This window comes from Sander lucioperca, chromosome 14 (assembly GCF_008315115.2).
Source record: "Sander lucioperca isolate FBNREF2018 chromosome 14, SLUC_FBN_1.2, whole genome shotgun sequence".
NCBI lineage: Eukaryota > Metazoa > Chordata > Actinopteri > Perciformes > Percidae > Sander > Sander lucioperca.
The window spans coordinates 29,729,858-29,750,766 of NC_050186.1; the positions used below are offsets into that span (position 1 = coordinate 29,729,858).

General features: G+C 38.7%; 1 protein-coding gene across 2 annotated transcripts in view; it reads left to right on the forward strand.

The window, feature by feature from the left end:
• galt (galactose-1-phosphate uridylyltransferase) overlaps window positions 1-9,112 on the forward strand; it is a 33,261-nt gene extending 24,149 nt beyond the window's left edge. For both annotated transcript variants that reach the window (XM_035991455.1, XM_031292625.1), the window contains 3 exons: window positions 557-640; window positions 7,958-8,112; window positions 8,386-9,112. In XM_035991455.1, coding sequence (XP_035847348.1) covers window positions 557-640; window positions 7,958-8,112; window positions 8,386-8,481 — 335 coding nt within the window. In that variant the 3' untranslated portion in view covers window positions 8,482-9,112. The remainder of the gene's footprint in view (window positions 1-556; window positions 641-7,957; window positions 8,113-8,385) is intronic.
• The last annotated feature ends 11,797 nt before the right edge of the window (window positions 9,113-20,909 follow it).

Genomic DNA, 20,909 nt, shown 5'->3' on the forward strand with positions numbered 1-20,909 from the left:
TAAAATAGCAGTTGTTGAATAAAGATGTCATGCTTTTCATGCTTTCAAAAACATATGTTATAATGTATAAACCTTTAATTACTAGTCAATTATTCATTGTTGCAGATAATGGATTAAGGATCTTGCTTCAAATTTCAATCCTTAATCTGATGCTTTTTATCTGTTGGTTTGAGAGTTAGACAGAAACGTTCAAAGTTTACAAAGTTTCTGTCTGACTCCGACTCTGGTGTTTATTTAACTATGCACTATATTTTTCTGTCTCTGGTCTGTCTGATTTCATCATTCATATTCAGGCATTGTGTTTTATATTTCATGTTCCCACAAGAATATATTAAAAGCTTTTCTTTTCAATTTACAGCTTTTCTAGTTCTAGTTACGTGCAGTCCTCTCTCAATTTTCAGTTTGTTTTTGTTAGTCTTTACTCTTACATGCCTTCACTTCAGCTCCCCTTCCTCATGTCATTCATTATTAACAATACTAACAAATATCTTCTTTCTCCTTCCTACCCAGCGTCCTCCTGTTTTCTCACATCATCTTTCTCTTTTTTCTTTATCAGGTCTGGCTGACATTATGAAGCAACTGCTGACCAAGTATGACAATCTGTTTGAAATCTCTTTCCCCTACTCCATGGGCTGGCACGGTAAGACAAAAGAGTGGGAGAATGGGAGTGTTTAAGGTCACATATTAGGCTTTTCCATCTTTTCTGTCACATTTAAAATTTTATAATGTTGGATTTTCATGTTAAACATGGCCAAAGAGTCAAATAATGAGGTAAACATATTTTAGACAAATCCCTGTGAGCTAAAACGTTCAGATTTCCAAATGTTCTGAACACTCCGGTTTCAACAGTTTTTTTCTACTCTCGGCTAAGTCTTACCAAAAAAGCCAGCCTTCTATGATTGGTCATCTGCTCCAAGTAGGCAGGACTGGAGTGTTTTTTTTAAAGCCACTGCGGTGTTAACATTGTCCCATGTAACTACATGCTAACGGCAGTAAACAATGTCATCGTGGCTAGTTGAAGCTGAAGCTACTGCAATGGAGTATATAGCAGGACTTTGTACCGTGGAAAATCACCAAATATTACACAACCGGACATGTCCCAGCAGTAAAGTGACCGGAATTTGGGGAGAAATGACCAGCATTGGCCGAGGTTACAGCTATGTCACGTTAGCATGTAGCTACTTAATAGTTAGCAGTATGCTAACGTTAGATTGTAGTGGAACGAAGCAGCACTTTCTACCGTCACAAATCGCAGATAAAGGCTTCTGAACCAAACACTACCCAATAGGACATGTTTCAGGAGTAATGTGACCCGGAATTGGGGAGAATTTAACGACACTGGCAGCCAAGAAACACAGAGCGGAGGTTCTGGACATTCCAGAAAGCACGCTGGCCAATCAGAGCAGACTGGGCTTTTACGGGAGGAGGGATTAAAGAGACAGGCGCTCCTACAGAGCGTCTCATACAGAGGGTGAATACAGGTGCAGCAGCCATGGGCAGTATGATAAAAATGAAGTGTTTTTTTTTTTAACATTAAAGCATGTAAACATGTTCTAGTACAAACACAAAATGCAAGTATAATCCTGAAAATGCTCTATAATAGTGGCCCTTTAGAAACAAAAAGTTTTGATAACCTGTTTAAAGTCTCTTTTGTAGAGTGACAGCAGCAGAGAGGGACAGATGGTGGGAGAGATTAAAGATAATTTGATTCTAAATACATGAATAATCTGTTGGTGGATTGGAACACAAACACTGCTACAAACTGGAGGCTGTTCACATATCGGGCCAGCTGTAAATGAATTCACTTAGTCAGTTTGATATGTGAATGAGCTCCACTCCCAGTGGAATAAGTGAAGTTGAGTCACGGACAGGATTGTACCAAGTGTTTTTCTTCTCAAGTATAATTTTACATTAGCTCACATCATGCACCAACATGGCATTGATATCACGTTTTGATTAGCCCGTGCAATGTCACTGGAAAGATGTATGTAAATTAAGGTGCAGTGTGCGTTCCCTACAGATTAAATAACTCTTGTTGCGTTTCAGTCATCTCCGCTGTAATAAATTGACAAACATGAAACTTTCAGCTTCAATGTAACCCACTAATTACCACGTCAGTGCACACTCAGACACATCAGCATGTTTGTATTGTCTCATACATCACCACAAAGAAAAGCAGGAGTTCTCACAGGTTAAGAGCACTTACGGTGTAATTCCAGGCTTTTACCATCAGTTAAAGTGACATGAGGAGACAGAAAAACTGTAAGGTCTTTTTTGTGGAACAGCATGACTGCAGGGTTAACAAGTTGTTATTAGCAGATAATGGCTTATTTACACATTAAGCAGATACATAGCAACATTAGCATTCATTTGGCGTCGTGTGTCTTTCCACCTGGTGAATATCAATCCAGTATTCACTTTCCTTTTAGCTCTATTTTAGTCTCTACCAAATGTTCAATAGCTAATTGCTAACATTGTCTGTGTACCATTGGCTGAAAACTGCTCTCAGCTGCTGCTGTAATACATATGCTGATTAGAGCGTTGAGATTGAAAACAGTAAAGTTTTGTACCGTAGAACCAAAACGATCTGAAAGACGGTAAAATGCTTTGTAGACCTGAGAGAAACTGCAGAGCAGGTTGATAATTATCTGTGGGTTCGCCACCATGATTGACACCTTTCACATTACACACAGTCATTTGAACCGTTGCCGATGTAAAAATATTGAAAGAGCAGCTTTAATCTTAATTTACCCAACCCAGTGTTTTTTAATCTCTTAATTTTGCTGGATATTTAACACTCGAAGGAAAAGTTTCCCACTTTTATGTGAGTTAGATTCATTTGTCTTTCCCTGCCTGTCTTTCCAGGTTTTGTTTGTATTTCTTTCTGGAGATGACTCACAGGTTTATATCCTCAGAGAAAAATTTCATAATAATTTTAGACCAAATGCGAGAATGTTTTGCTTTTGTCTGCTGAACTTTGCTCAGCCTCTGGTTCTGAGAGAACGTCTAACCCTGTTATGTAAACTTGAGAAATAACTGACAGATATGCACATTTTACATACAGTATCTCTAGCTTCATATTAATCTCAATACTTAAAATTGGGATTTATGACAATGTTTGTCTGTTCCAAGACCTTTTAACTTTTAGTGCATTAAGCATTGTACGTAAGAATACTAAATTACTACACTACACTACACTACATTATAGAGGAGTTGCTTTTTAACATTATGTGTTTGGATCCTGCACCCATTTTCTGTAGTTCCCATTACTTTTGCATCACAGCAAAACACCACAGTCAGAGCAAATGAAAGATCCAGTAACAAGACTAAGAGCAAGTGAATAAGCAAGCAAACATACAAAAAATGCTGGGAGATGTCACCTTTGCAGTGAGTGCCAAATCACCTTTTTATTTTGACAGGACATGCAGAGTGAAAAACACATTTACATAGATATCAGATGATAAAATCCAAAATGAATCTATTTTGAAATACCTTCACCTCACAACAGTCAAGACGAGGGTATTCATCTTCTTTTAACCACGCGTGGCCAGGCAAGTGTTTAATTGGCCTGATGTGAAGAAGCAGCTTGCACAAACACACAAAGACTGTAAGCTTTATACGAAAAGGTGTTTGCCATCAAGACAGCTGTTCCTCTCGTGAATCTAAAACTGAGCGCAGGCCCTGGCTGATATTTACCTGTACTGAGACAGTGAGGGAAATACCTATTGTGAGCTTTTCGTTGGGTTTAAACTGGAACAAAGGGTTAGCAGAGTGCAGTGATGCAATGAGTGATTTGTGACAGAAAGGAGAGCAGTGTCATCACGGCTGAGTGGTCGGAGTTGTCCTTGTAGAAGCTAAAGGTTGCAGGTTCAATCCCTTCAACAGTTGTGTCTCACTGAGTTGTTAACAGAAAGGAAACCTCACTGTTTACTGGGTGCATTCTTATTCAGAATGATGTGCAGGCTGGGAACATGAACACTGCAGCTTGGTTTTAGATGCACTACCAAGACAACTTGTACACATATAGGGCAGTTTTCTCTGTCAAACATAAGGCCTATATCTATACTCAAGTGCTAATTAGCTAAACATTAAGATGGTGCACACAGTAAACATTATACTCTTTAAACATCATGTTAGCATTATCATTTGGTGCATGTTTGCATGCTAAAGTTAGCTCAAAGCGCAGCTGTAGACTCTTAGTTTAGTTCAGACATGGAATGTAATAGCATCAGAGATTGCCTATATTGAATTAAAAGAACTTTCATAAATCAAAGAAATAATACCTTTAAGATGAATGGTGTCCGTCTGCACTATTTCAACATAGACAAACGATCAACCTACTCAACAGTTTTGATAGAATCAATTGATCAGGCTGTATATCTCTTTCTCACCAAGCACTGATCACTTTAAGATCTTTGCAGTTGTGCTTGTCAACAAGTGTTGTTTTTCCTTTGTTCGTTTTTTACTCCTCCAATTCCACATGATGGGCTTTTTGTGATCTCTTTCATCTTCCAATGAGGTGTGCAGAGTCTGACTAGTTTAATTTAGTCTACAGCTCCAAAGTCAGGAAGAGACTAATCCAAATTTAATATTGTTGAAGAAAGACAATTTGTATTGATTATATTGTTTCATATATTCTTTCAGAGAATGTAGCGCTAGAGCTTTGTGAACATTGATCCCCTAGGTCACCGAGATGCTCCTACCTTGTTTTTTTTTCTTCTTGCAAGGCAGCCCACATGAAAGATTTTAAAAAGAGAGATGGTACACTCAAACTGTAGTGTGGAGTAAAGGACAGAGGGCATTTGAGGACACAGCCTTTGACTTACTTTCTTCTTTTTATTTTATCAGAAATCCAATCTTTGAAGCCATATCTCAGCCTAAAGTTGCCTTTGGTGTAGCCGCCGCCTACAGATCTTGTGTTAGGTTTTGGATTTAATCTTGTGTGCGTTTTCTTTTTTAGATAGATTTTTAGAGAATAAACTCCATGACACAGCAATGTGTTAAAGGTTATACACAGGTAGTTGGATCTGCCAAAAAATGGTAAATACAAGTGTTAAATACCATTTTGAAATGAATAACATTACAGTTAAAATTAGACATTTTATAGTATCACCATCAGGATAATGTCACCTAACCAACGTATAAAGTAATTGATAGAGCGGTATTTGGCATAGATGTTTGACAGGCCTCGGTAAAATGTAAAGCATGTTGCTTGTTGATACTGTGTCCCTGCTGTTTGTGCTAATTGAATCGTCAGTTGTTTTTAACGCAATGTGGTAAAGCCAAAGACAGCTTTCCACAGTGTGGACAATAACGTTAACTAACTGAGACACTGCAGATGTGTTCTTGAGGGGAATTTAAGATGGCAAAAGCAGTTTTATGATCCTCTGACAAAGGGAAATGTAACATGTTACCCATCCTAATCAGGCCCCCAGGAAGTGTACCGGCCGGGCTTTGAAGCAAATTAGAAATAGTGGCTATACAGTGGAATTACAACTCCCGAGTCGTTCATGTGATGCCCTCTGGCCCAAAAAGACTTTTTCCCCATTGACTTACATGGGGAAAGAGACATTTGTAACAGTAGACATTTTTTTGTCACAGCCCCTAAGGAATGACTCGTTTCACTATCAGAATTTGATCCATTTGGTTCCATAACATTTGGAAAGTCTAGAAGAGCCGCACGATTAAATCATTTAATCACCATTCAAGTTAGCAGAGCGCTAAACCCGATGTAGCTGGCTCGAGCCAGCAGAAGTCTTTAGTGCGCCTGCTCTATAGGCCGCACAGTGTGGAAGCACTGCCAATCATCCTGGTAATTATATACACATTTTTTGGCTTCACGATGGCTTCATGCCACCAACATTCATGCCTCATGCGCCACTGAGAAACTTTCATAGTAATGAATAGGGCCCCGCCTTTAACGCTGCATCAGTTCTTATAATACATCCATGATCTTTTTAATTGGCAGAACAATTGTTTAACTCCCAAAGCAATGGTGATATTTTAACTTAATCAAGGTGGATTAAGGGAATCTGCTGAGATTTGAACTGATGTGCTGTAGTGCGTTAATACACAGTTTGTCCGTCACACATGCACTCATAGACATGTTGCACACACTGACCACCTTATTTGGTAACGCACACTCTCATGCACATAAGTGCTCACACAAACCTGGCTCACATAATGAGTTGCCTTATCTCCCCATCTGTGTTTGTGCTTTATTTTTTAGCTCATTTCGAAGCAGCCAGCTTTTTTTGGTCTAGGCTCATTAGTGTGGAGATAGAAGTAGTTGGATGAAGTTTCAGTCACCTGGGAAATCAAGGATTAGATCAAGCTACCTGCTTATTCCTTCAGGAGGAAAACACACAACCCATTACAGACCATATTAATGCTGGATGGAGGACAAGGACACGGGAGAGACAGAGAGACAGTGACACAGAGGTACCCCAGTAAATGTTACGATTGCTGGTCCCCTATCCAAAAATATTTTGTAAGTTAGCTCGCTTATATGCTCACACAATTGCAGCAAAACAAACACACCCAAAAACAGTTTAAAAGTAGGTACTTGTCTACTAATAGGAGCATCTGTCTCTATTCATTTCTTATCTGGTCTCTTCAGTCTTTTCTTTGTTCTTGTTCTTTTCTTTTACCATCCATTAGTTTCCTTTATGTCAACCTCCCGTTGTCTCTGTAGAGAGATAAGTCTAATTTCTGATCCCCTCATTACATCCCACTTAGTTCAGAAAGCATCACAGGCAACAAAGACTATATTTAAATGTTAAATACATATCAAATAGGTTTAAAATTGAATTTGTACATTTCTCATTTGGCTGTTTATCTACTTTTGTATTGGTTGCGCAACCTACACAACACAAACTGAAAGCTCTTTAGCCAAACCACTGAAGCCTACACTTCTGATTGCCTACAGTTTAATACTGTATTTATTTAGAATGTGAGAGTCTGGTTATACTGTCTAGTTAAAAGAAATTAGTAGACCCCTGCCACCTAATCAGAGTGGATATGTTTCAGTGGCCATGATATAAAACATACAATCTCTGAAAGAATGGATCTTTATTTTTTTATTTTTTTTATTACACTTGAAAGATTATTGCTCTATTGCCCACATAGTCAACTCTGGCTGCTTCTTTAATTTACCTTGTGAGCTCCCTGATAGGGGGCTGTCTGGTCTGCAGCTTAAAGGCGTTAATGAGCAGAGGGCCTTTTTCATGTGGTGTGGATGGCAGATAGATAAATTAGCTTGTTATGTCCTGGCTATGCATACCCTTAATTAGCCAAGTGTTTGATTGTGCTGTCATTTTGTGTGTGTGTGTGTGTGTGTGTGTGTGTGTGTGTGTGTGTGTGTGTGTGTGTGTGTGTGTGTGTGTGTGTGTGTGTGTGTGTGTGTGTGTGTGTGTGTGTGTGTGTGTGCGCGCGCGCGCGTGCGTGCGAGTGTGCGCATGTGTTTACATGTCCTCCACTTTTGCAGAAACATTGAGTAAATGTGTACAGTAGATTGTGTACATATTTGCATTTTCTGCCATTTGGCACTTTGCAAGTGTTAGTGTTGAAGCCTATGTACAGTAGCAGATAATACACAACAAGATGTCCTGAACCAGGCATTAGGGAGCTCTCTACCAAGTCCGTTATTTCCAATACCAGCACAACTCGTTTTTACCGAGCTTATTCTGTTGCCATTTACCATAATCATCTTTTTTTTGTATATACCTTGCACACTGATATAAAACAGTGTTTAAACTGTTGACGGGAAATATGCCTGGTGTCCTGTTGTGCAATTTTACTAGACAGTCACAAATATGGTTTAATATTTAAGACTGTAAAACCCTCAACCCATCTGGATCATCTTTGCCGACCAGACATCAGTGTGAACACAGCCTCTGATTGACTGAGCAAAGCTGGCTCTGTGTCTCCAGTCTAACTTCTCCCTCTCTTCATTCAGGAGCCCCGACTGGCCCCCATTTGAACAAAGACAACTCTCATTGGCAGCTGCATGCTCACTACTACCCTCCTCTGCTGCGTTCAGCTACAGTTAAGAAGTTTATGGTGGGGTATGAGATGCTTGCCCAGGACCAAAGGGACCTCACCCCTGAACAGGTGAATAATGTAACATACACATGTGCAAACCCAGCTTTATACAAGGTTTCTCATTTGTTAATTCCACTGATTTAAAGTAGTACATTTTGAGATGTGATGTCAGGGGCTTTGTTTTTACCCTAGGCCATCACAGCCCCATCATCAAAAGCGGATTCTTTCCCAACATACTAATTATAATGCTAAACCATGATTGCAATGGATTTGCTCATTATTCATATATTTGTCTTTAAAACTGTATAAAAGCTTGGCACTGCTGTGTCCTTGTATTTTTAGGCTGCTGAGAAGCTACGGAATCTACCAGAGGAACACTATAAAACCAGAGAGAACCTGGAAAAAGGAGGAGGAAAAGAGAAAGATGGAGAAAAGTGATATGACCTGTGTGATGGTTAGAAGAGAGGGGACAAATACAGCTTCATTTAAACCCCATATACCTTTTGGATATATAGCCATGATAATGTATGGCTTTTGTTTTGGAAGTACTGTAAAAAAATAACATTTAATCTTCATGATATGTAACTTCTCTGAAGTGGTGCAACATGTTAAAGTGCCTTTGCGAACACAGGGCTTGAAGATATTCTTATTTGCACAATACACAGTATACAGTATGTATATATTTTCAATACATTCTTCTTGTACACAAAGCTGGTACTGGGCTTCTTACTATAATTACCAAATAGACTTCAAATTAAATGTGCTATGAAACACCTCATCCATGTTTAAGTGAGATAATGAGAGAACATTGTTCTTTTTTCCCTCGCTGTCCCTTCTGTTGAAGTTAAACAAACATTTTTTGTTGTTTTGTTATGTTGAAAGCCTAACAACAAGGCTTATTCTTTTCCAACACAATGAGTTATTTGTGATTCAGATGAATACCTTTGTTTCTTGAGAATGTTTTTACATGGAAAATAATTCTTTAAGTAGTTAACAGTTTGACAGCTTTCAGCCTTAAAGGGTGTGACAGTGTAATGCTTAATTGTATAGATAAAACAAATGATTTAACAGATTTCATATTACCTGCCTACGTTAACAGTCAGTATTATCTTGAATTAAAGGTGTTGTAGGTAGGATTGTGAAGATCCAGGACTTAGCCAAAAAATTTGAACATCCACAACTTCTCAGTCCCTCCCCCTTTCTGCTAAAGCCCAAAATAGTCTTCTAAGCCCCTCCCCCCACAAGGGAGAATGAATGTGTGTGCATAAGCAGTGATTGACACGCAGTTAGGCACCCCCCCTGGCCCTGATTGGTGCATCTGAACAGGGAGCGGTGAATTTTTGCAAATCGCACTACAGGCTGTAGGTGGTGCCAGAGGAGCCGGATTTGTTTATTTTTTAAATTACCTTCTTCATGTAGTTCTACTGGAACATAGGGTCAGTTTCAGCAAATATGACAGAAAGTTAGTTTTATAAGGCTTACCTACTGCACCTTTAACATAGTTAGGCAGCTCCAATAGTGTTTTTGAACATCAACAACACCATATTCAGAGTTTGAAACACGTAAAGCATATAGATAATAAAGTTGGAACATGTCTAGAATTATATACAGAATGTTTGGTATACTTTGGTGGTATTTACACTACTGCACTGACAGCTGTATTAATTATACTTATTCAACCTACACCTTCCAATGGGTGACATGGAATGAAACGGAATCAAAAGTGTTACAAATTAGAGGGGTATGTGGAATAGCTTCATCGAATGATATTTCAGCACCATGGAGAGAGACACAGCCTGAGTTTAGTGTTTCAGAACAGAGATAGAGCTGAAGTGAATCTTTCAGCACCATGGACAGAGACTGTGCATGCTTTGACAGGGACAATATGTTAAAGGCTAAGTTCATTTATTTCAAGTGTTGGGGTTAGTACATACAGCATGGGCATGTGAGTATTGTTTAAAAGCCTTTAAAAAACGTTACCTTATCCTTTAGTTTGACTGCTGTATGCTGTATGTATATCACACTACCGATGATGTAATGTTCAAACTAAGGACGCACGGAAAGGCAACATCACGTGATTGTAAACCAGCTGCAGAGTTAAGTTTCCACTTGTGGGAGGATGTGACTCTGACCATACAGCAGAGGCTAAAGAATGATAGTAGTCCAGACATACTGTCTCAGAATCAGTGTTGGATCTGTCCAACACCTCGTCGAGTACTTTAGTGTGACACAGAAGACCATGCTGTGGAGTGTATTAAACAGAGTGGTATGGATGTCTAATTCACACTTGTTCCATAGGTGTGTACATGCAAGGTTTATTCTAATTACATCATTATAATTAACTACCATTACATTTAAAAGCTTAATATCAGCTGTGTATTAGGATAGTATGCAGGGGAAATAAATACTCAGTTGTAACTAATGAAAACACTAAAGGGATTACTGCGAGCCCTGGAGATGGGGTAGGCAAAGACCCAGTGAGCTAGAAGATTTATGTGGATTGAGATACTTGCATCCTCCAACCATATTACATTAAGCACTACAAGTGAATAAGTAAAAACGGTATGTATCAGGTGATTGTAAGCTATGCAATTGTAAGTGCCAAGTTAATTCTTGACATGTTAAATCAGGTGTGCTCTCACCATGACAACAGCAGATGGTAGTGTTGCTTAAAAAGTAAAGCAAGTGAGCTGGATTTAGGCTGAGAATCTGACTTTGCTTTAGATTATACCAATACCTTTAAATATGCAATCTCTCTTTTCTCCTTCAGTAGGGAGGGTCAGCTACAGAATAGTACCATTAGAGCAAAAAGGTGCTCTGTATTTTGCTCAAGGACACTTGATGTGCGGGTTGTTTGCCATGATGTGGCAAGTGTTTCCCGGAGCGTACAGTTGGTCTTTATATCTTTAAACACCACTCTGCTGCACCCAATAATTTTCAGTGTAGATGTCACAACGTGACCTGCTCCTCTTTACTTCTTGTAAATTATTGCCTATTTATAGAGATAATGGTCATTGCTGTGTAACAGCTGTGCCAGCCCACATAATGGATAATTAATACATTAAAACACTCAAATTGATACATGCAATGCTGTTTGAAAACTGTAATTTCATGAGCAGGCTGGTGGTCTCCCATTCTGATGTTGTAAGCAAGTATGTTTGTGCCTAAACAAGTAAGCAGGCAGAAGCAGGAGCAGTTGATGAGACAGGGTGATATTACAAAAGCCACAGAGAATAAGAATCAGTTCAGCCAGGGATCAATTCGCTTTATCAACAATTCATAAAAGTGTAGCTTTTTTGTGTTTTAATTGAATAGTTTCATAGTAGTTTTGACATTCCAAACACACACACACACACACACACAGAAATAGGGGCACACAAGGTTTACCAATTACGATTGAGACTTGGATTTAGGGTTAGTAGTAGTTTTAGGTTGAGGTTGGGGTAAGGGTGGTATTAGGCACCAAGTCATGATAGTTGCGGTTAGGTTTGGGGGATAGAAAACTATCAACGAGGGTCTTCACAAGCATAGGAGCAAGCAAAGACAATCCTATGTGTGTGTTCATATTTTAATTAACAATTTCACATGGCAGATCTGCTAGTTCCATTTCGTGCAATGAGCGCCAGACTGTCGCAAAATAAACACAGAAGCTTCTGTACTGATGTGCACATCAAAACGTGTTGCTGATAAATTATTCCACACCGTTTTAAAGCAAAACAACAGACACAAAAAAAAAAAAACAGTTCGCACATCAATTAGGCTACAACTTCCCTCTCTGTTTAGAACTTCCTCAGGGCCGTTTGTTCCTGCCAGTGCAGATTAGAAATTCAGAAATTCCTAACCTAAAAAATAAAAATAAATAAAACATAGGCCTATTTAATACCGGTAAAATAAATGATTTTGCTTCACAGAAATTTCCCATGTAGGCTATACAATTAATTGATCTTGCAATAGTTACTTAGGCCCAATAATATTTTTTATTTTTATAGTGGTGAACTGAGTAAAAGAACAAAAATGTCAGGTTTGGCAGCTGATATTATTATTGGTGGCTATACTCTGTATATTGCCAGAACACTTTAAAAAAATAAAAATAAAAGGGGGGAGTAGAAAACTGAAGGGGATGTTAAAAAATCAGTTTGCTCTCTATTGTCCAGTCAGTTTGAGAGAGAGGATGGAACTGACCTCATTTAGGAAATGTTTGTTTATATTCTTGTTTTATAGCTCCATACGAAATAATACAAGCAGCAGAAAAGACTAAGGACAGCGAAAAAGGTTACGGACATTAAATGTTCAATGAAACGCTGTTTAATATAACTTTGTGGGCCGTTGTTCTTAGCCGCCTAGCTATGCTAGCGCCAATGTTTTCAAATCCTAACCACACTATCTCCTGTCCCCTCATGCTTTTGGTTAGACCCATTGACATATATAAAGTGGACCAACAGATCCCATTGCTCTGGACGGAGACCAGTGAAGGATATTAGAAGCACTTTTCCGGTGAGCGCTGAGCGTTAATGTGACGTGAGGAACCTGTCTGAAAGTTGGAAGTCTTCTGGTAGCTGTGCCAAGAGAAATCTCAATCATTCCCAATTTTGCAGAGACGGAGAGCGTAGGTATATGTAAGGAGATAACATGGGCACAGGCTAATTATTGCTAACTAAAATACTAGTTAACATTAGTAATTACACTTAAACAGCTAATGTGAGTCGAAACTGCCTGCGAGCTTCTCCTGTACTGTACGGTAATTCCTCTACTGTGCGACAGTAAGATGCGTGGTTATGACACAATCCTTAGCCTGTTTTTACAAAAACATCTGCTACGGAGCCATAACGTGAGGTACAAGGTAATGGAGCCTTTTATACATTGTTGTGTTTCTTTAGAATAGAGTCTTTAAATGCTTCAGATGTAAAGTTATTCACTGTCAAAGTGGCGCTAAAATGAATGGCAGTCAATGGAATGCTAATGGGAGATGATGGCTTGTTAGCATCAAAATGGCGCCATAGGAGCTATGCGTTCAGAGGAGAAGCTTATCCCCTTGGTTAGACCACAGCAGGAACATTTGCCAAGTGAATTTCGGCCAACTGCACCATCAGCCTTAACTACTTTAACTGGAATGTACCATCTACTCAGGTAAGCACAGAGTGGGCTAGCCTAAACCTCTATAAAGCATTCAATTAAAACGCAAAAAAAACAGAGAAATAATTTAAGGTTCCTCAGTTAGGTAACTGCTTACATAAAAAAGGAACTATGGACACAGACACAGACACATGTGACTACACCAACTTAGGTATAATGTCATCTACTAGAGAAGTATTTTACCCTTCCTTCCCCACTTGACCGTGCCCAGTCCCTTATTGCTTTGTGAACCTAATGATGCACACCTGTTTTCACTATCACTAAATGAACTGCACCCACTTCACCAAAGAACAACCACAACTGACACCTTTAGAAATGAAATTACACAACGTAAACAAGGCTCTGCTCTGCTGTTTGAACAGCATGACTGATTAATTGAAATAATAAATTACAATTCATGTTTAAAAACTAGAAGAAAATACTGGAGCATGTGAGTAAGTGAGTGAGTTTAAATGTGTGTGCTGGACACCCTGTTTTTTTGTTGTTGAAAATACCATTGCATTAACTGGGTTTTGTTTGCTCCATCTTGACAGATGAATATAAAACTTTCTGACTTCTTGTTTCTTTGAGTTGCATCATTTAGTCTGACCTCACTTATTTCTGACCCATTTTTGTCCCATTTCAGTTGACTGGCTATCACCAGACCAAGCTCAATCTTTTAAGATTGAACATTAGTCTGGGGAGTCTGCTCTGTATTTTCTGCACAAGAGGCGTGATCAACGGGCATAGTTCAAATGACTCTGTACGCAATTGGATAGTCCTTCAACCAATCAGATCAACAATCCGGGTGACGTTAGCAGCGACAGTGGCATCAACGGATTACTGTGCTTCGGTGGCCGCCATGTTGAATGTAAACAAGAAGCTGCTTAGTCACTTTTCTATCGTCATTGTGTTAAACCCGCCAATAGCGCGCCAGGTGGATAAGAAAGTTTGTGATTGGTCCCCGCAAATTTGTAACGGAAGCAGGATAGATAAACTACAGGTTTCCAGCCTGAGCTGCATTGAGAAATCAAATCGCCGGCAGACCGGGCTGGGTTTACCCAGTCTACCATTTCAGAGCATATTAAACAAAGGTGGATTTAATTTATATCGCACTACATCGTGTCAGATCTGAATTCTCTGCTGATTTTAATTTCTTGTCGAAGGACTAAACATTTTACATGCAGTGACAGTAACTTTCATCAACAGTGATATAACCTACATGCTATTTTTGCAAGTAGTTGTGCTACCATGTATGGCTATAACTCAAATGTGAGCAATAGTTCTGTAGCTACAGTTACTTGAATATTCAGAAATGGGTATTACAAGAATACATGATGAAAAGAGCACCAGTCAAAAGGCTTTTTTAAACTTCATCCAAAATGGCAAATACTTTAATTAACACATGTATCTCATTTTCCACACACAATATTGTGTTTTTGTCAGCTGTTGTTTTTATCCTTAATTTTTTGGCATTCTAGTGGACTACAGACTAACTGTTGTTTGGCAGCAATATATTGTATTTACAGAAGAAAAAACAGGGGCAGATCTGGCAAATGTCACTGTTTTTTTTTAGAAGAAAATCTATTTCCATCAGGCTTTACCACATCAGCTATCCCCCTCAGCCAAGTATACCAAGTTTTTTGCAGTTTTTAAAAACTTTTTTTTTTTCTTGAAAAGAAATTGAATTTCCACAATGTACATAAAAAAGGTGACTGTGCAATGACACTTATTAGCCACACACACACACACACACACACACACACACACACACACACACACACACCACTTTTATTATTTATACTACTTCCAGTGAAGCAATCTCAGTTTCTTCATAAATATTAATATTGATTGCAGGTTTTGTTAAAATATACGGTTGAACAGCGAAGATGTGCATCTGTAGTTTACAGGCTGAGAGGTTCTTTGAGGGCATGGACATTGGTGAAACAGTATAAGTGTGTTTGGGTGGGTATGTGTGTGAGTGTATTGCCCTTTTTATGTACTGTGACAGACCTCATACATTCATGTCAATATTTATCCAGTCCTCCAGGCTCACAGTGGATCATCTTCTCATCTATTTCATCACTCCTTCGAGACTCTCAGTGTAAGCGCGTGTGTCTGTTTGTGTGTGTGTGTATATACAGGATATATCTTTTTGTCTTTACACAGATAGCGAAGGAAGTGTGTGTTTGTGTCTGTGTTTGTGTGTAACCCCTGTGTATTTCATCCCTGGCAGAGGAAGAAGGGTAGTTTTGCCAAATTCTTGTTGCTTGTCTTTTCCAGCACTATTCTGGTAGAGAATTGTTCTCCCAATGCAGCTAATGATGCCAAATGTGCTTTATGAAATCTGATTAGTAAAAATTTGCATGTCCTTGTTGTAACAACATGTTGTGGTATTTAAACAAGTTACAGAAGGCAAGTTATTTTAACATTCAAGAAATGATCACATAGTATGAATGCTGCTTAAACAAACAACGACTGGGAGTTTATCGGGGGAGGACTGTCTCTGTGAATGCCTTAGGTACAATTCAAAACACGGAGCTTATTACGTTACATTTTTAGTTGACACTATCAGAGAGGCATCTTTTGAATGCTATGGCAACATTTGAGGCAGTGGTTTGTGGTGATGCTGCATTGGGTTGTGCATATTATATGGTGTTCATGGTGCTTTCTTCTCCCAACACAAAAGCTCCAGCAGCTTGTGGAGTGTTAATTATTGTTTGAAAAACAAATACAGAAGATGAATATGGCTTGGGTTATATTATCATTTAAATAAGTTTTATGGTTCATTTTGATAAAAAAAAAAAATAAAAAAATAAGTTTAATGAAATCTTAAGGAAAAAAATAATCTACAAGTGCCTTTATCATTTTCTGAGGTAATTGTAAAAAGGAATGTTATTTTAAAGGTAATCTGCCTTCTCAATTATGTTTCAAGGGAACATATTTTGTCCCGGATTACGTTTTTGTTGGACATATTACAAATATGTTTCTAATCAAAGTCTGTGTTCAAAGTCTGCATAGGGAGGAGGTTGGAGAGTATTGATAGGTCAAATAAACACAGGACTTTCACCCGGGAGGCCGATGTTTGTGTCCCTTGTGAAACCAAAAGTCAGTATAGGCGTACTTATGTAACTTAAGTTACGTATCAAACGTAATAATTATTTGTGTCCTTCAAAACGTAATTGAAAATGTAATGGAAACTGTATTTTTAAACCATGTTCACCATCTTAGTTTAGTATGCTAGCTAGAGTATATGTTTTAATTAGCACTGTGCAATGCAAAGTATAGCTGAGGCTGATGTGAATTTCTTTAGTTCGGCCGCTATTGTTAAAAATGACAAACTACCCAAAAAACGACAACCAACTAAAAGCATGGCAATGCATTCAGTAGTTGTTGAGACATTTCACTAAAACCAAAAAAAAAGCAACCTAAAAAAGGATAAAGTTAAAAAAAACATTTTCAGATGTTGAACAAAACACCAACTTTTCTATCACACAGGCATTCTACTGTCAATCATACTGGTCCAATTTAGCACCACTGAAATGCTGCCCTTTTCGGTCAACTGCGGTCGTGACAGTCAAGCTGATATGAGTAAAAAGGATTTATTGAAGAATTTAAAAGCAGAACTTTAATTCTCTCCTCTCCTGGCTGAGAAGAGAGAGTGAGAGAGATGCAGACAGAGCTAACAGCTCAGTAGACTCCAATTAGAGGGAGGCGTGAGCGAGCCTCTCTCCTGCTCATCTGTTACCTCACTGGGTGCTATGGTGCTATGGATCCTAATGATAAAGAGTGATGCGAGGGCAAGAGGGAGACAACAGAGCATGAGATACGGGGAGAAACAGAAGACAGAGGAGGTTGTGGCAGCGGGATGTCAGGACACCACAGAGTGACTTCATTTGAAATTGAAAGAAAATAATTTACAACATCCACCTTCCGCAAGCTACAGCCTCAGAAATGATCATAGTCGTATCACGTCCTCTGTGGCACGATCTCAGTAACAATTTAATGATATAAAAGGTTGTTCATCTCAGGGCTTTTGGATTGCCTTATATTGTAGGATGTTCCTGCAATTTGTTCCAGTTTATAGCCTCAGTGCCTTTTTTTTATGAGACTCTGACACAGGACCCTCCCACTCCATCTATGCACCCTGACTCGATCCACCATGCTTCCTTTGAATTTAGCTCACCACTTCAACCCTCAGCTCTGACATATCATTACCTTATAAAGTGGCTGTAGCTTTTGTGTTAGCAAACATTTGCCTACATCCAGTCGAACACAACAGTAGCATTCATTTGGAGTTGTGTTTCTGGAAATGTGTTCGTTCTGGGTTTCTCTCCACCAACTCCTGTATACTGCATGGACCTTTAGATTGCTAGATGATGGGTTTTCTTTACCAGCTAGTTGCTAACTTTATTTGTCTGCTGTACCAGCACTGTCTACTAAATATTATATTCCCATGCAACTAAACTGCATTCTCAAGTATGTTTTGAGGGTAAACATATTTTGTCCCAGGTTACGTTTGTTTTTTGATGTATCACAAATATGTTTCTAAAAGTCTAAAAAGTCAAAGTCTAAATAAGGAGGAGGTGGGCGTGGATGAATGGGTCAAACAAACACAGGACTTTTACCCATAAGACCACTGTTCGTTAACCACATGTTTAAAACTGCGACTGTTTCACAACACGCACCTGCTGCTGGTACAATTACATTTCCCTTGACATAATTGTAATAGTAATTGAAAATGCAGTTTAGTTGTATGGAAAAATATTTTTTTAGGAGACACGTTTGTCCAGGTCCCTTTGGTATAATTTTCTGCGTTCGAGAGAAGATAAGAAAGAAGATTCAGAACCAACCAAAATGAGAAAGAGACAGAAATAGGTTCCCTTTCTGGTGAACCTAATACAGGCTGAATGGGGTTTAACTCTACAGGAGATGGATACTGAGAAGGCGCATCGACTAGACCCACGCCAGCAAAAAACACGAAATCAACAAGGCATAATATTCCAGGTCCAGCACTTCCAAACAAAGTTACAAATCTTGAAAGCCGTTAATGCAAGCCAAGCAAACCAGGCAAATCTAACCGAGGAGATGGAGCCAAAGACCAGTAAGTCCAGAATCATTTCTGACATTTCTGTACAGTTAACTAAGAAACGGGATGCATTCTGGCCTCTGAGGGAGAAATTGCACGAGCTAAACATTACAACTAGGATGAGACATCCAGCAGTTCTGTGGATCGTGATTGGAGATGAAGAACTAAGATTCCCCACTGTATGTGAAGCAAAACGCGAGCTGTGTAAAAGATATCCATCGATTAAACTGTGAGAGAGGGCCGACTAACCAAGTAGGTCCTGAGGCAGCTGAGTGAGTGAAGAGAAGGATTTGAAACCAATGGAGCCAAATTTATAATGCCCTCTAGAGCATGTCTTTAGAACCCCCTTAATTTTATTATTTTATTTCACTTATTTGTTGTTGTCGTGTGTGTGTGTGTGTGTGTGTGTGTGTGTGTGTGTGTGTGATCTGTCCTGAATGAGGACCAGCAATGTGCGGTAGGCGGGTAAATGGGGAGGAGGGTGGGAGAGATGGGCGGATGGTAGGGTGGGTTGGGGGAAGGGAGATGGGTTGGTAGAGGTGGGTTGATATAATCAATAATAAGTATTGAGGGAAGCATAGTATATAAAAATAGACTGATGAAAAATAATTGATTTTGATGACATTTTGAAATTTGTCTATTTATTTTTTCTTTGTTTCACCTTTATATGATGTAATTCATGGTAATTATGATGACCCACAGAAATTAATAAAAATAAATTAAAAAAGAAAAAAGAAATAGGTCAAAGGCAAAAGGGAGTATTGGTTAAGAAGCCTTCCTGTAGTGAAAGCAAGGGATTCAGAGATGGAGTTTCTTTTGGACCAAATCCAATGTTAGGAACATGTCCAAAAGTGGCGTTGCTGTGTAAGATGATCTCTTACAATAGAGCAATGTAGTAGCTAGGTAGTCTGCTTCCACTATATCTAACCCTGAGACTTAGGACTCTGCAGAGAAATTTCAGAGAACTTTTCAAAGAAATAAGGCCAAGTAAGGGTTAGCTCATCAACTATCAGGCCATCCAAACAGATCAACTTACTCCACTCCTAAGACAAATTGGAGAGAGGGTACAAGGGATTTATCTTTTGATCTGAGAAGGCAACTTAACAGCCGTGAACTTGAAAAAAAAACTTTCCCTTGTGTGCACCACTTGTGCATCTTCTTTAATTCTCAGACCAACCACAAGTTATCTCTGCCTTGGAGGACCATTTTAAATTAGATCAGCAGCAGAGTTTAAATGAAGCTGACAACTTTCACAGTTGGCTCCTGCAACCATGCAGCAATGGTATCATGGAGATAAATAGAAAAGTGTTTATTCCTGACATGGGGGAGGCTCTCCAGTGAGAAAAAATTATGATTAAAATGCAACCCAAACATGATTAATAAAACAGCACTGCTGCTATCACCTTAACGTTCTGAAAAGTCAAGGAGAACCCAATCAGTGTACTATCTATAAATCTATCTAACTTTTTTTAAATCAAACTTTCTTGCGTGCATAATGCTCTTTTGGCAAATTGTTTCAGATCAACCATAACTTTCTGCCGCAGAGCTCAATTTAAAATCAAACCAGCATCAGACTTCAAACAAGGCTGAAAACGTTCACAGTTTGGTCCCAGAGTCGTACATGGCTGGTGTTAGGAAAATGAACAAAGAGCAATGGTTTTCATGACATAGAGAGACTATCTAATGTGAGAAAGAAAATTAAAACACTTTGAAAACAAGACACACCCCAGTGGTAGTGTTTAAAATGTGCAAACGCCATAGAAAAACTGGTATGGGCCTATCGGTGTCTGTCGGTGTGGAGCAGCTATATGTAAATGAACAACAGAGGGCAGTAAGATACTTTTAAATCTCAATCGTGATGCATAAACAGATTACAGGCATCATTAATAACAAGGAGTCTGCAAAATGAATTCCTCCATTAGCACTTGAGCATCTGGTAAAATGCTCAAAAGTGTTATTGAGAAGGCAGGACGTTCTGAATAAACCTTCTTTGGGTAAATAGGATGCAGAAACATTTGAACCACATGTCTTTGGAAATGAGTGTGAACATCGTTATCCTATTATCCTTTGTATTCTATTGTATTACACTGCTGACTGACCACTATGCACTGTGGGAGCCATGATTACAATTTTAGCTCATAGACCACAGTGGTTGTTTGTTGGCGATGTTGCTTCTTGAGTTTTTTATTAAAATGTGTTGTATATTTATTGCAATGGTATTGAGCTGTTTCCTTTTCATTATGTGATATGCAACAGAGTGGATGGAATGATTTTGCAGGGCAACAGAAAAACACATTATATTGTTTGAGAAAAACTTCTGTTAAAAATGGAATACAGACAGTATTGAAGGTATCTTTAAATGAATATTGATTAACTAGAAGTTATGTTTGCACGAATATTCATTGAGGGTGTAATGTCATATTTTGGAGGGAGGTCTATTTGGGAGGAAAGTCTCTGCAAATTGGTGTTTATTGTTTGTAAGAAGTAGGCATTTACCAGACAGGAAGGGTCAAATAGACTTTTTTCAAAGCAGACATCTTGGTTTGTTATAGTAGGAAAAGCACAGGTGTAATTGATGTAATAAAATAAATGACTGCATTCCATTTAGATGAGGCCTTTTCAGGGTGCTGCTATTGTGCATGCTGGCTCACTGTCATGGCTTAAT